This window comes from Anolis sagrei, chromosome X, assembly GCF_037176765.1.
Source record: "Anolis sagrei isolate rAnoSag1 chromosome X, rAnoSag1.mat, whole genome shotgun sequence".
NCBI classification, from domain to species: Eukaryota; Metazoa; Chordata; class Lepidosauria; order Squamata; family Dactyloidae; genus Anolis; species Anolis sagrei.
The window spans coordinates 79,667,561-79,684,135 of record NC_090034.1 but is presented as its reverse complement, the minus strand read 5'-3'; the positions used below and the strand labels follow the sequence as shown (position 1 = coordinate 79,684,135).

The window sequence follows — 16,575 nt, the reverse complement described above, 5'->3', positions numbered from 1 at the left end:
TGGGAAGTAGCAGCCAATAGTGAAAGGACCAAAGCAGTGACATCTCCAACTCATCCCCTGTTTGGATATCAGACAGCACGTCAACGACTTAAATCAAGACATAGTTTTCCAAGATCTACAGAAACACTTGCTGGAACACCCCAGCAAGCGAGAGTCCAAAAGTGGCAGGCTCAAACCCAGAACCTCAACCAATGGCTGATACCAAATGAGAGACTCCCTCCTGGGCACACAGAAAACTGGGTGACTTGGAAGGCGCTGAACTGATTGCACTCTGGCACCATGAGATGCAGAGCCAACCTTAAGAAATGGGGCTACAAAGTGGAACCCACGACATGCGAGTGTGGAGAAGAGCAAACCACTGACCACCTGCTGCAATGCAACCTGAGCCCTGCTACACGCACAAAGGAGGACCTCCTTGCGGCAACACCAGAGGCACTCCAAGTGGCCAACTACTGGTCAAAGGACATTTAATCAACTACCACACTTGCAAATTTTGTGTTTTTTGTCTGTTTGTTTGTTTTGTTCTGTTAGAAATGTAATACAATTGTCTGGTTGCCCCCGACACGATAAATAAAAAAAAATGATTTAGTTATTATTAAATAATACTATTTAGTTAGTAAATATTATTTCGTTATTATTAAATACTATTCATTTATTATTAAATAATATATATATTTATTGCTAAATAATAATATGTATAGGTAGTTACTATTCAATAATGATGAAACCATTATTCTAATCTTCGATAGAGACCGTTCCCCGGGGGACACCCAGATGATTGATGTTTTACCATCCTCTGGGAGGCTTCTCTCATGTGCCCGCATGAGAAGCTAGAGCTCAACAGATGAGAGCTTACCCAGTTCTCTGGATTCGAACCGACAACCTGTTGGTCGACCAGTCCTGAAGGCACAATCAATATTGCCACTGGGGGCTCCTATTAAATAATACTATTTAGTTATTATTAAATAATGCTATTTAGTTGTCATTAAATAGTCATCGGGTCTGAACGCACACTATTGCCGCAAATCAAGAGGTGAGAAAAATAGCATAAAATCATAGTGATGGCCGAAGGGCATCACACTTTCCCCTTTCTTTCTTCTCAGGCAGCGCTTTTCCTTGGGAGGCCTCCCTGACAGCTCTGACCTTCTCTGTATTCTGCATGGGCTCCATTTCCATAGCTGTCAAGGCATCTGCTTGCGTCATTGGCCTCAATGTGACAAGGAGGGTCAGCTGTCCAGGCCGCTTTGGGAGAAGGGAGAGAGAGAAGGAGCTGCTGCTGCTACTGTGTTTGGATCCCCTTTACTTCCCAGGCTTTATTTTGGACACCTTTTCCCCCATTGGATTAAACTCTCGGCATAAAGGTAAGCCTTCTACCTTTCCCAGGATTTGTTCAAACCACTTGTTCCAATGTCAATATTTGCAGAGCAGTTTCCAGGTCACTTGAGCTTTCTGGATCCAAACTGAACAAAGCAGGTCCTTCTTAAGGACATCAAGCCGGGAAGAGAACAGGGAACAGATGGCATAAGGCTCAGCTTTCTAATGTATTTTCTTAATTTTAAATAATAATAATTCAAGTGATTAATGAGGAAGAACAGACTCGTTGGGACACAGTGCAGCAGTTTGCTTTCTCCTGAGCTGACTGGCAAAAGCAAACTGCTGCATTATGTTCCAACATAATCATCATAAATAATACCATACATCTAATTTTACCACAAAGAACTAGAAAAACCTATTGACTCGAGTATAAGCCAAGAATCGGAAATGCCACAGCTACTGGGATATTTCAAAATAAAAATAGATATCAATAAAATTACATAAATTGAGGCATCCGTAGGTTAAATGTTTTTGAATATTTCCATAAAAGTGTAATCTATATAAGTAAAAATGTAATGTTCGTTTGTGGGATGAACAGAACTCAAAAACCACTGGACGAATTGACACCAAATTTGGACACAAGACACCTCTCAGGCCAACGAGTGACCATCACTTATAAAAACACTGAAAAATACAACAGAAGGGACTTAAAAGGGCAAAAAACAAAAAAATACAACACATGCACAAAACCACATATATACACAAACACACATATATACGCATATACACACACGCATATATGCATATATACACACAAAACACATATACATAGACTGGGTCACAGCAACGCGTGGCAGGGGATGGCTAGTTTAATATAAGGCTGTCTAACTCTGATGAAACTATTATTCTAACCTTCTTCAATGTAAATGTGCTTGCGTATCCTTCCAAAAATAATAGAGTAAAATAATAAATGTAATAAAATAAAAATATAGTAAAATAATGGAATTGTAATAATGACAGCAATAATAGAGTAAAATAATTTATTTATTTATTTACGACATTTATATGTCGCCCTTCTCACCCCGAAGGGGACTCAGAGCGGCTTACAAGGTATATATACATACAATATATTATTAGCATAGTACAATATCAGTTTTAAATATTGCTATATTGCACTATATCAATTTTACTGTAATATTATTAGTAATATTACATGTAATATAAATATATAATTATAATATCATATTATTATTACTATTAAAATAACAGATGTAACAATAATAGAGTAAAATAATAAAAGTAATAATAGAGTAAACTAATAAACGTAGTAATAACAATAATAAATAGAGAAAAATAATAGATGTAATAATAATGAATAGAGTAAAATAATAAATGTAATAATAGTAAATAGAGTAAAATAATAAATATAATAAATATATTAATAGAGTAAAATAATGTGAATGTAATAATAGTAAATAGAGTAAAATAATAAATGTATTAAAATAATAATAGAGTAAAATAATGTGAATGTAATAATAGTAAATAGAGTAAAATAATAAAATTTAATAATAATAATAATAACAGTGAAATAAGAAATAACCTTGACTCAAGTATAAGCCGAGGGGGATTTTTTCAGCCTAAAAAACAGCTGAAAAACCTGGCTTATAGGCGAGTATATACGGTAATAATGATACATTTTTAACAGACAAAAGCATTAATAAAGAAAAAAACCACCATAAACACAGCCAGACTTAAACAGCAAATCCACATCAAGCTACGCAACAAATTACATCTAACTTTAAACTACAAACATATATACACAAATTGATTTTAAAAGAGGATTGCCTGCTTCCCTTTTTTCACTTTCTCTAATTACATGTACGTAACTTTAAATGACAGACATATATGTATAAATTAATTTTAAGAGAGGATTCTTTGCTTCCCTTCTTGTCAGGTTTGTCTTTTTATTTAGTTTTTTTTTTCTTCCACCTTTTTTTTGTCTCAGAAGTGACTTAAGAAACTGCAAATCGCTTCTGGTGTGAAAGAATTGGCTGTCTTCAAGGATGTTGCCCAGGGGACACCCGGGTGGTTTGATGTTTTACCATCCTGTGGGACGCTTCTCTCATGTCCCCGTATCAGGAGCAAAAACTTTGTTGTGGAAGGGACATCCTGCAGCATATTTTGCTATAGTTTTGCAATGAGTACGTGATAGAGTCTCAACAAATTTATCATAGTTTGTAGCGGCCGCAAAAACAATGTTTTTTGAGTAGAACAACTACTTTCAAAGTAAGCACAATTAAACAGGAAAATAACACTTTCAGACCAGAAACAAAAACTGTTTTCAAACATATAATTATATAAATAGACTCATATAATTACGTAGTGTTATATGAGTCTACACTACGATTTAATCCAGTTCAGTCTGCATTATAATGGCAGCGTAGATGGGGCCTGAGACTGCAGACAGCCGTTCATAGGACACTTGTAAATATCAGAAACCGTGAATCCAAAAAAATAGCCTTTTCTTTCTCAAATCTGAGAGAATAACTCTCTAGGACTCTCTCAGCCCTCCAGCATTTTGTGCTAAAACATAGAAACATCTGTGCATCCCCTGGGCAACGTCCTTGCAGACAGCCAATTCTCTCTCACCAGAAGCAACTTGCAGTTTCTCAAGTCGCTCCTGACATGAAAAAAAAATCATGTGGAGTGAGTCCCACAAACTCCAATAGTATGTTCAGTTGCTACTCAGTTCTGCTTTTTCTGTTATGTAGGAAAGGGTTAAGGGCGAGGCAGTGGGTAGGGTCATGCAAATTCCACACCAATAGAGAGAGGAAGGAACCCTGGGATGCCTGCTTGTGGTGGAGAAAACACGTAAAATCTAGGATTAAATTGTCCCTGAATGAAAGCGTTAGTTGTGTGGTGAACCGTAATGTTTGGGGAAGGCATTGGCAGGGTTTGGGCTACATGTGTAACCTGCAATGTCAGTGGAGGGAGTGCCTTTGGAGGCATCTCAGCACTTGGAACTACAGCCTGTATAGTTTTGGTAGCTTTTATGGATTTTATATGTATTTATGATGTGATTTAATTGCTTTTAACTGTGTGTGTGTGTGTGTATATATAGATATGGGGCATCTAATTGTTGCCTGTTTGTACGCTGCCCTGAGTCGCCTTCGGGCTGAAATGGGTGGGATAAAAATGATGTGAATAAATAATAAATAAATAAATTTATGGAGGCAGGAAACAGTGTAAGTGGGCACCTTCGCGACATACACACATACACATTTTTCACTTTTATTTTGTGTATAGATTATTATAATCATCACCCACTGCGCCCCCGGTGGTGCAGTGGGTTAAACCCCTGTGCCGGCAGGACTGAAGACCGACAGGTCGCAGGTTCGAATCCGGGGAGAGGCGGATGAGCTCCCTCTGTCAGCTCCAGCTCTTCATGCGGGGACATGAGAGAAGCCTCCCACAAGGATGATAAAAACATCCAATCATCCGGGCGTCCCCTGGGCAACGTCCTTGCAGACGGCCAATTCTCTCACACCAGAAGTGACTTGCAGTTTCTCCTGACGTGACAAAAAAAAATCACCATTATATTTATTTATATCCCGCTTTATCTCCCCAAAGGGGACTCAAAGCCGTGGACAATGACGGCCAACTGTAGCTGGTTTGCTTCAGCTTGAGCTTCTGGGCACATTAATGGACTTGTTCATACATGGACTGATACATATGAAAGCTCATGCTGAAATAAACCCATTTCAGCATGGGGGGAAATAAACCCATTAGTCTCAAAGAGGAAGCTAGATTCTTTTCCCCCCAAAGCCCATTGCCCTATTTATGCTGAAACAGACCCATAAGGATATCTCTTTGGAAAGGACTAAAAGCCGTACACAATACACAGAAGGCTTAGGAGTAAATATCAATGCTATGGGTGGTTTCAATTATCCGCAGGTAGTCCGGAAAGTATTCCCTGTGGATAAAGAAGAGGCCATCCTACCATACCTGCATTTAGTTAAGTCGTAATTGGTTTTATAATTGAGATGTGCTTGCAGGGGACCATGTGCCTCTGTAAGTGCTTCGCAGTTATTTACACACATAAATGAATGCTATAAATAACACTGGAATCCTATGAGTCTGCAGCTGTGTTTTGGGGCATCGGCTCCAAGGAGGATCCGATGCTGAAAGTGACTCTCTGGATAAAACGTTTGTTGGGATGGATTGAATCGCTCCTTTTTTCCATGATCTAGGAACCGATCCATGTTCTTTCTTCCTTATTTTTGGTACCAAAGATTAAAGAAGTAATGCCCAGAAACCCATTAGACTCAATTCACCGAGGTGTCTTTGTATATCCAGTTCCCATTTAAAACACCACTAGAAAAACCTTTTTAAAATACACTAGACTTTCAGCTAACTGGCATCCATGGTAATTGGTAGATACAGGATAAATATAGTTTCTGGTTGTTTGAGCGTTAATATTCAAAATAGGCCTAACTCATACTAGACCAGGGCATAAACTCTGTATTGACTCGATATTAATTTTGAATTAGTCATTAAAAGCAACTTAAGTCAAATTAAAACGAGCTTAACATAACATTTCTGCTTAAAATTGAGTTTATTTTCATTTGTATTTAAAGTAGTAATGTATTGCTCAGATACTTTAATCTCTTTCTTTTGTCTTTTCTTTCATCCATCCGTTTTTCCTTCTGTTCTTCCTCCCCTCCCTTCTACCTTTCCCCCTTCCTTCCTTCCTTCCTTCCCTCCCTCCCTCCCTCCCTACCTACCTCATACCTTTTCCCCTTCCTTCCTTTCCTTCCTCCCTCCCTCCCCTCCCTTCTCTTCCTCATACCTTTTCCCCATATTCCTTCCTTCCATCCATCCTTCCCTCCCTTCCTCATACCTTTTCCCCTCCCTCCCTCCCTCCCTCCCTCCCTCCCTCCCTCCCTCCCTCCCTTCCCTTCCCTTCCCTTCCCTTCCCTTCCCTCCCTCCCTCATACCTTTTCCCCTTCCTTCCTTTCCTTCCTCCCTCCCCTCCCTTCTCTTCCTCGTACCTTTTCCCCATATTCCTTCCTTCCATCCATCCTTCCCTCCCTTCCTCATACCTTTCCCCCTTCCTTCCTTCCTTCCTTCCTTCCTTCCTTCCTTCCTTCCTTCCTTCCTTTCCTTCCTTCCTTCCTCCCCTCTTTTCCTTGTACCTTTACCCCGTATTCCTTCCTTCCTTCCCTCCCTCACTCTTACCTTTTCCCCTCCCTCGCTTTCTTTCTTCCCTCATACTTTTTCCCTTTCCTTCTATCCTGTTTTCCTTCTTTCCTTCCTTCCCCTTCCTTCCCTTATACCTTTTCCCCTTCCTTCCCTTCCCTTCCTCATACCTTTCCCCCTTATTCCTTCCTTTTCTCCCTCCTTCCCTCCCACATACCTTTTCCCTCCCTCCCTTCTTTCCTTCCTTCCTTCCTTCCTTCCTTCCTTCCTTCCTTCCATCCATCCATCCATCCATCCATCTTCCCTCATACCTTCCCTCCCTCCCTCATACCTTTCCCCCTCCCTCCCTTCCTTCATACCTCTTCCCTTCCTTCTTTCTTTCCTTCCCTCTCTCCTTCCCTTCTACCTTTCCCCCTTCCTTCCTTCCTTCCTTCCTTCCTTCCTTCCTTCCTTCCTTCCTTCCTTCCCTTGCTCCCTCGCTCCCTCCTTCATACCTTTTCCTTCCCCCCTCCCTTCCTTCTCCTTCCCTCATACCTTTCCCCCTTCCTTCCTTTTTCTTTCTTCCCTCTCCTTCCCTTCTTCTTTCTTTCCCTTTTACTCCTTCTCCCTCCCTCCTTTTGTGTGATACCACAGAGGGCCACTTCATCTAACAACAGCTTTTGTGGTCCATACATATATATACACACATACATGCTTTGAAATGGACAGACATCACTCTCTATACAGTAGGCTCTCCTTTTTTTTTTCTTATGTCAGGAGCGACTTGAGAAACTGCAAGTCGCTTCTGGTGTGAGAGACTTGGCCGTCTGCAAGGATGTTGCCCAGGGGATGCCCGGATGTTTTACCATCCTGTGGGAGGCTTCTCTCATGTCCCCGCATGAGAAGCTGGAGCTGACAGACAGGAGCTCACCCCGCCAACCTTTCAGTGAGCATTCCTGCCGGCACAAGGGTTTAACCTATTGCGTCTCAGTTAACCAGCCACCATGGGAATTGGTTGATGTTAAGTAAATGTTGTTTCTGGTTGTTTGGGAGCTTCTATTAAAATAGGCCTAAATATGACACCATAGCATAAACCAGTGGTTCTCAACCTGTGAGTCCCCAGGTGTTTTGGCCTACAACTCCCAGAAATCCCAGCCAGTTTTGGATTTCTGGGGTACTCACAGGTTGAGAACCACTGCCATAAACTCTGTATCGATTTTAGACAGGAATATTGGAATATAGTAATTAAAAGCAAATTAAGACAAATTTAACTTAATGTAATGTACTGTGTTATAAAAACAGCTTTAGGAATGCAAGATGCAGTCTTAGTTTTTGCTTGTGTTTCCGTGAGCTGAGGATCAAATGCCGTTGGCAGCCTTCAGCCGGACTGGCATTGATAACCTGCTCCGTGTTCGTCCTTTACCCCCTTCCCCTCCTATTCTTAGAATTACCAATTGCTTAAACCTCCAGAAACATGATATTTACGTCTCACTCGGAGTGATGGAAGACGGAGGCACTTCAGCAGCTATTTTTGGTCGGCTGCAAACAGGTTTGCGGCCGGTTGACTTGGATCTCCTTCCGCCAGAGTGAAAGGAAGGTGGACAGAAGCAGCTGAGGGGCAGCTGGAACCCCCGTCAGGGCCTTGTCTGCAGGCGTGCCACGTGTCTAGGCCTGGAAGTCCACACGTGGCAGACTGCAGTGGGCTCAACATCTCTTACAGAAGATTATTTGGCTGTATTCTCTCTGTAGATGGAAAACTAGCTAGTGACCTGCCTTGACCAGAGATACAATCAGTGCAGGTTCCCATTACAGTAGACTCTCAGCCAACTCATGACACCAGTGGGGATTAATAGATGCTGGATCAGTGTAGCTTTGGGTTGCTTGAGGGTTACTATTAAAGGTAAAGGATTTCCCCTGACATTAAGTCCAGTCATGTCCAATTTCGGATTTGGTGCTCATCTCCATTTCTAAGCCGAAGAGCCAGTGTTGTCCGTAGACACTTCCAAGGTCTTCTGGTGCCATTACCTTCCCGCTGGAGCGGTACCTATTGACCTACTCACATTTGCATGTTTTCAAACTGCTTGCTTACTTAGACAATCCCTCGTAGTCCGAGGATGATGGTCCTCCAAGTGTAGTGTCCTGGTGGTAGGTCCGTAGGTGACTATGGAGGCCTATTCTTGATCTGCATCTTCTCCCACAGTGAGGGCATCGGTTTCAAGGTGGAAGGCGGTCCCGGTCGGGGTTGGCTTGACGCACCTTCCTCTTGGCATGTTTCTCTCTTTCGCCCTCCATTCGTGCCTCTTCAAATTCTAAAGCACTGCTGGTCACAGCTGACCTCCAAGTGGAGCACTCAAGGGCCAGGGCTTCCCAGTTCTCAGTGTCTATGCCAGAGTTTTTAAGGTTGGCTTTGAGCCCCTTTTAAAATCTCTTTTCCTGTCCTCCAACATTCCGTTTTCCGTTCTTGAGTTCGGAGTAGAGCAACTGCTTTGGGAGACAGTAATCGGGCATCTGAGGCGAGGGAGAGAGACTATTTCCTCTTTAAAAACTTCTTTGCTGCCTTATACTGATTCAGTTTCTTCTTTTATATTGGCTGGGACTTTCTGTATCCTGTTAAACCTTTGTACTTTATATCACAGGCAATGAAACACTCTTGTGTATAACAAAGTAACACAGTTTATTTATAACTTCTGGCTCCAACGCTTGTGGTTACATTTGTGTTTTGTTGCAATCTTGAGGCTTACAGTCAGTATCATTAACTTGGTTAACTTTTCTGAATAAACTATCTATGTTTCACATTCACAAACATGTTACTTGCTTTACACACTCTTGGCCGAATTATATTCTGAACTAAGGCAACACTAGCCTTCTTTATGTTCCTTAAAAACCCGAGCTCTATTTAACTAACTGCTTCTCTATATCAGAAGTCTTTAACACATCTTCATAACTGCTTATTTCTATCAGGCCCTCAAAAACCAACTCTCTTCTTCACACACAGATTCCTAACTGTCATTTTCAAACTCCCTCACTCTAACTGCCTCTTTCAGAACCTTGGCTCCCTTTGGAATGTTCGGCTCTGCTCTTCCCAACTGTCATTTTGGCCTAGCAGCCTTTTCAAATCCTGGGCCTACACTAATCTGCATGTGACCAATCGGCTTCACTTATGCAAATGAATCCTATCTCTGCTGTTGCAATCCTGCCTGTGCCTATTTTTCCCTATCTGCCATATGTAAACATAGAGCTATACACCAAAACTTTAACATAGAGTAGCAATTTCTCTACAGCATCGCTTCAATGCTGGTGGTCTTTGCTTCTTCCAGCATGCTGACATTTGTCCACTTGTCTTCCCAAGAGATTTGCAGGATTTTTCGGAAGCAGTGCTGATGGAATCATTCCAGGACCTATTGATCTACTCACATTTGCATGTTTTCAAACTGCTAGGTTGGCAGAAGCTGGGCCTAACAGCTCAGCCCGCTCCCCGGATTCGATCCAGTGACCTTTTGTTCAGCAAGTTCAGCAGCTCAGCGGTTTAACCCACTGTGCCACCGGGGGCTCCATTAAAAACTATTAAAAACAGGCCTAATTAATGCTTTACCCCATACTGTATCATACTACAAATTCTGTCTTGGCTTGATATTAAAATTGAATTACAGTCATTAAAAGCCAATAAAGACAAACACAACTTAATATAAGACAGCTTTGAAGTACAGGCAGTCCCCAAGATATGAACAAGATGAGTTTGTTTTTAAGTTGAATTTGTATGCAGTTCCAGCCAAATACCTATATTTTTTAACTTTGGATAGCCTAGGAAAGGGTGACTACCCCTGCAGTGTTGCCTGTGCTGTCTGTGAAGAAGATTTCACCACACTTTCTGTGCTTTTGAGAATTAGAGTTTGAAAAATTTGTTTTGTTGTGGAAACAAGGATTGGTGAGAAAGCTTCAGTGGAGACCCCTTTCCCCCATGATAATAAGTCCTCCTGGAGCAAATTTCCCTTCCAACGTGTAGATTGTTGGAAATAGCAACTTTCCAGTCCTCCACTAACTGTTTGTAAATGTGTATTAATTGTTAACCTATATTGCATGTACATTTTGGTTTGCCAGTTTCTCTTGGCACTTTTCTCTCTTTCGCCCTCCATTCGTTCCTCTTCAAATTCTAAAGCACTGCTGGTCACAGCTGACCTCCCACTCTTTGGTGTGGGAGGAGCTTCAGACACAGGACTCCATTTTGTATTCAGTTTGCATCAGACCTAAATGGAGGTGGATGCTGTTTGTCTCCTTTCAGACTTCAGTGAGTACTGTTATACATTTTGGACTTTATCTATATGCATAAAGACATTGGACTATGGACCAGTATGCTGATTATATACAAGAAGTTTGTTAGTAAGACTGAGATGTTATTTTTTAAAGAAGGCGACTTTGGGTTGTTGTAGGTTTTTCCGGGCTATATGGCCATGTTCTAGAGGCATTTTCTCCTGACGTTTCGCCTGCATCTATGGCAAGCATCCTCAGAGGTAGTGAGGTCTGTTGGAAGTAGGAAAATGGGTTTATAAAGCTGTGGAATGACCAGGGTGGGACAAAGGACTTTTGTCTGCTGGAGCTAAGTGTGAATGTTTCAACTGACCATCTTGATTAGCATTTGATGGCTTGGAAGTGCCTGGGGGGAATCTTTTGTTGAGAGTGATTTGATGTGCTTGATTGTTTTGTCTCTTGAGTGCATGTTTTAAACAACTTTGTTTTGTCTCTTGAGTGCATGTTTTAAACAAGAGGTTTTTAAGGGAGAGTAGATGGGTAACTGCAAATTCTACTTCAAAGAAACAATCATCCTTTGTTACCCAATATATTTTGTAGTGGCATGCCTTTATCCTTGGCAGTTTAAAGACATGGTTCTTCAGTTTAACAGCTGAGTTACCTGTGTGCCATTACATGAATGCTTGTGAATATCACTTGTTCAAAGGGTTGACTTCTAACAAGGCCATGCTTTCCTTGACTAGTATTTTCTAAAGATGGTCTCCACATGTTCATGGAGATTCACATTTGCCAAACAGATGTGACATAATTTTTACCTTTTCAATAAGGTTATGGTGCACTTATTTCCAATAGGTTATGGAATTTCCAATATAGATTTCTCTCTCTTCCTGTTATCTCACCCCTGTTCTTAACTAGGAATCATTTGTAAGTTAGATGTTTGTAACTCATGGACTGCCTGTATTATTAAAATAGTTTTGTGAATGGCGTATGCGATTTTAGTTAAATGGCAGTTCAAATTGATTTTATTTTAATTTAAAGTATTTAATTAAAGTATTATTTCTTCTAAAAAAATTGCCAGTTGCTGGAGGTCTAGTTAAATGACAGTTGACAGTATAGACGGCAGCTTGAATCATATGCATATGCCACAGCTTGAATTGTGGCTCTCTCAAGGCCATTTGATGCCTGAAGTAAACACACACATACATATCTGAGTGTGCATTTACACTGTTGAATTACACCATGCTGGTTCTCATCAGCTAGGCTATGGAATAGCTGATGAGAACTAGCATGGTGTATTGGTTGAGATTTGGATAAGGATTCCAGAGACCGGGATCTGAATCCTAACTTGGCCATGGAAACTCACTGGGTGTCCTTTGGGCAGGTCATACTCTCTCAGCCTCATAGGAAACCAAAGGCAACACTATTAAACAAATATGGTCAAGAAACCCCTATGACATGATAGTTTAGGATCACCATAACGCACCCAACAAAAATAAGATGAAAGCTTGTGTCCCAGATTGAGAAAATTGATGGATGGGCAGATGGATGGAATTAGTGTTGGGTTTTGTAAAAATTAGGGTCATATCCCACAAGCAATTTTCTGGAGATCTTGCTCATTTCTTTCCAATCCCTTTTGATTTTGTGCAGATTGCTATATTCTGTCCTACGGGATGCCTTACCAAGGAACTTCTCCCTTCGTGTGTCCTTGCAGGTGACCCAATGGCCCCCAAAAAGAAAGCCCCCAAGAAAATCAAGCCTTTGAAGAAAGAAGGTCCTGCCAACCCCATGATGGTAGAGGACCCTTCCCTTGACATCGACCATCACCAACAGCTGGATGAATTATTCGAAAACGGCTCCGACGGGTTCCTCTGCACAGCCACCGAGGTTTTAGACCCAAGGCATGGAACCAACATCCTGGAGGAGGCACACTGTATGCAGAAGGAGCACTTCCTTTGCGATCTCACCGTTGCCACAAAAACAAAGACCTTCAATGTCCATAAGCTGGTGATGTCCTCCTGCAGTGACTACTTCAGAAGCCTACTGAAGAAGAACCCCAGCCTTCAACAAGTGGACCTTGTAGATATTTCTCCTTTGGGCCTGGCCACCATCATAACCTATGCCTACACAGGGAGAGTGAGTCTCTCTCTGTACACCATTGGAAGCACCATTTCCACTGCCAGCTACCTGCAAATGCCTGCCCTGCTCAATATATGCACTGACTTTCTCATCCAGGAGATGAACGTGGAGAACTGGACGTACGTGGCCAACCTGGCTGAAACCTACAGTCTCAACCAGACAAAGAACGCTGCCAAGAAGTTCATCCGGGAACATTTCCTCGAGTTCTCGGAGACTGAGCAGTTCATGAAGCTCACCTTTGACCAACTTAACGAATTGCTGATGGATGATGACCTTCAGTTTCCCAGCGAGGTGGTGGTTTTCCAGATTGCCATGAAGTGGCTCGAATCGGACCCCAAGCGTGTCAAACATGCCGCCGACCTCCTGAACAATGTCCGGTTCGGCACCATCCCGGCACATGACTTGATCAACTATGTCCAGCCTGTGCCATGTATGATGCAAAATCCAGAATGCCACCGGCTGCTGGTCGACGCCATGAATTACCATCTGCTGCCTTTCCAGCAGAATGAGCTCCAGTCCAGAAGGACCAAGATTCGAGGGAGCCAGAAGGTCCTGCTGGTGGTTGGTGGACGCCCATGTGCTGCGGATAAGGCCATTAGCAAAGATGTGAGTCACAGAGATCAGGACGGGAATTGGAACAAGCTGACAGAGATGCCAACCAAGTGCTTCAACCAATGTGTGGCAGTCATGGATGGGTTCCTCTATGTGGCGGGAGGAGAAGATCAAAACGATGCCCGCAACCAAGCCAAGCATGCCATTAACAATCTGTGCAGGTAATGCAAATACAAATACAACACAAGGCTTTAAGGATGAGTATTTTGGAGAAAATAGTTTTCTAGGCCTGCCAAATAATTCATTTGGTTTTGTTTTGCTTTTTCGTGTCAGGAGTGACTTGAGAAATGCTTCTAGTCTGAGAGATTTGGCCATCTGCAAGGACGTTGTCCAGGGGACACCAAGATGTTTGATGTTTTTACCATCCTTGTGGAAGGCTGACACAGGGAGCTCAACCCACTCTCCCCGAATTCAAACTGCTGACCTATCGGTCAGCAATTCTGCTGGCACAGTGGCTTAACCCATTGCGCCACCACTCATTTGGTGCTAGGAGCCCCCAGTGGCGCAGTGGGTTCAACACCTGTGCCAGCAGGACTGAAGACCGACAGGTCGCAGGTTCGAATCCGGGGAGAGGCGGATGAGCTTCCTCTATCAGCTCCAGCTCCTCATGCGGGGACATGAGAGAAGCCTCCCAAAAGGATGATAAAAACATCAAATCATCCGGGCGTCCTCTGGGCAACGTCCTTGCAGAAGACCAATTTTCTCACACCAGAAGCGACTTGCAGTTTCTCAAGTCACTCCTGACACGACAAAAAAAATGGTGCTGAACACTAACATATGTATTGCTCTAAATGAGACCTATTCCCATGCTCTGAAAATTCTAATATGTAGCATTTTGGGGGAAAGGGACCAAGGTTAGAGTTTGTGTGTCAAATCACCTGTCAAAATCCCATGATTTTCATAGGTTTGTCTCAGGCAAGGAATCTTCAGAGCAGGTTGTGGCCTTTCTTCCTCTGAAATATCCCCTCCATCACCTGAGATTGTTGACAGCCTCCTTTTTCAAAACTAACCAGGGCTGTCCCTGCTTAGCTTCCAAGAACAGAAAGGATCTGGTGCCTTTTGGGTACTTACAACCTCCTGTGGGGTCATACTGCATAACTTTGAAAGTGAGCCAGGCAGGAGAATCAGAGGAGAGAAAATGTTAGATTGTGTTAGATAATGTTAGATTACAACTCTCCAATCATGAGAATCCAAAAGTGGATGGTTGAATGTATGAACAACACATACTAGCACTCAAATTTCTCCCTTTTCTCCCTCAGAGCCCTTCTGAAATGCACAAGCTGAAATCAGGTTTCATATCAACGTGGTGAAATTTTGAATAACAACTGCATTTTCTCCCCAGGTACGACCCGCGTTTTGGCACTTGGCTGCACTTGGCCAGCATGGCCCACAAAAGAACTCATTTCAGCCTCAGCACCTTCAACGGGCAGCTCTACGCCATTGGGGGACGCAACGCCAAGGGGACCCTCATCTCCATCGAATGCTACATCCCGTCCACCAACATCTGGCAACCCAAGACCAACATGGAGCTCCCACGCTGCTGCCATGCCAGCATGGTCCTGGGAGGCGAGATCCTGGTAACAGGTGGCTACGTAAACAACGCCTACTCCCGCACAGTGTGCAGCTACGATCCGGCCACAGACACTTGGAGGGACTGTACCTGGCTCAGCACCCCAAGGGGGTGGCACGGGGCTGCCACATTGAGGGATCGTGGGTACGTCCTGGGGGGCAGCCAGCTAGGGCCCCGAGGGGAGAGGGTGGACGTCATACCGGTGGAATGTTACAACCCTTCCACCAACCAGTGGAGTCATGTGGCCCCGCTGCCCATTGGCTTGAGCATGGCAGGGGTGGCCACTCTCAATGGGCAAATCCTGCTCGTGGGGGGCTGGAACGAGAGCATGAAGAAATACCAGAAGGGCATCCAGGCCTATAACCCCGACCTGAATGAATGGATCGATGACGGAGAACTTTTGGAAGGGACTGTGGGGGTCTCTTGCTGCACCATCGCCCTTCCGCACACCAGCACCAGAGGGTCCCGGGCCAGCTCGGTTGGATCGGCAGCTGTTAGCATCTAAGGGCGGGTTGGAGCGTTCATAACTAGCCCAAAGTGGCATACAAGAATATAGAGATGTGTTTTATCTCAGTTTCTAGTGCTTTGAGGGAATAAGGCATTCTAACTGTATCTAATCAGCTGCTATGCTCATGTATAAGTCTAGAAATTCTAGTCAAAGGTTGGGACCCCAAAGCAGGTAACTTATCCATGGATCAACGTATGTAAAGATAAAGGTTTCTCCTTGATATTAAGTCTGGTCGTGTCCAACTTTGGGGGGTGGTGCTTATCTCCATTTCTAAGCTAAAGAGCCAGCGTTGTCCGTAGACGCCTGTAAGGTCATGTGGCCAGCATGACGCGCCGTTACCTTCCCGCCGGAGCAGTACCTATTGATCTACTCACATCTGCATGTTTTCGAACTGCTAGGCTGGCAGAAGCTGGGGCTAACACTGGGAGCTCATCTCACTCCCCGGATTCAAACCACTGACCTTTTAGTCTGCAAGTTCAGCAGCTCAACGGTTTAACCTGCTGTGCCACCAGGGGCTCCCAATATACGTACTGTCCCTCTTATCAAAAAGGAATAATCTCAGAGTAGAGTGGTGAACGGCAATAGTTTAGTCCACCCTCAGGAGCACCAACCCTCTATTATCTCCTCCACAGCATTGCTTTTGACTTTTTTGAATTTCTGAGCAAGGAAACAAGAGATGGCTACCAGTAAGTGTTGCTGGCACCATCCCATCAGTGCAGAATAATACCTCACCCCACCTCATCTACGTGTCATATCAAAATCCATCATTTTTGCCCCCTAAACTTCCCCTCGACTTATACATGAGTATATACAGTAGATTTTACTAGGGCCTTACGTGACACAAAACATGCACAGTCTTTCCTACAGTTCCTCTTTCTCCTTGGAAACTGGGGCCTGAACATGTTTGAAGGTGTTTACTCTCATCACACTTTTAACACTTTCTCCCAAGTAGGCCTTCAAAGCAACATGTCCCTGCTTTCTTTGTGCAGAAATTCTCTTCTGCTCCAATCCA

The 16,575-nt window shown here is 43.2% G+C and overlaps 1 protein-coding gene across 1 annotated transcript; it reads left to right on the top strand.

Annotated features, from left to right (window-relative positions):
- Window positions 1-1,144: 1,144 nt before the first annotated feature.
- On the top strand, window positions 1,145-15,783 carry LOC132780521 (kelch-like protein 31). The gene is made up of 3 exons (XM_060784238.2): window positions 1,145-1,361; window positions 12,449-13,646; window positions 14,828-15,783. Exons 1-3 carry the CDS (start codon window positions 1,160-1,162, stop codon window positions 15,558-15,560), a joined length of 2,133 nt encoding a protein of 710 aa, XP_060640221.2. The 5' UTR covers window positions 1,145-1,159; the 3' UTR covers window positions 15,561-15,783.
- The last annotated feature ends 792 nt before the right edge of the window (window positions 15,784-16,575 follow it).

Bases quoted from the DNA above. Each gene is read 5' to 3' on its own strand.
- LOC132780521 (XM_060784238.2), top strand. From the start codon at position 1,160: ATGGGCTCCATTTCCATAGCTGTCAAGGCATCTGCTTGCGTCATTGGC. The intron at 1,362-12,448 runs GTAAGCCTTCTA...GTGTCCTTGCAG, and splicing joins ATTAAACTCTCGGCATAAAG to GTGACCCAATGGCCCCCAAA. The intron at 13,647-14,827 runs GTAATGCAAATA...TTTTCTCCCCAG, and splicing joins GCCATTAACAATCTGTGCAG to GTACGACCCGCGTTTTGGCA.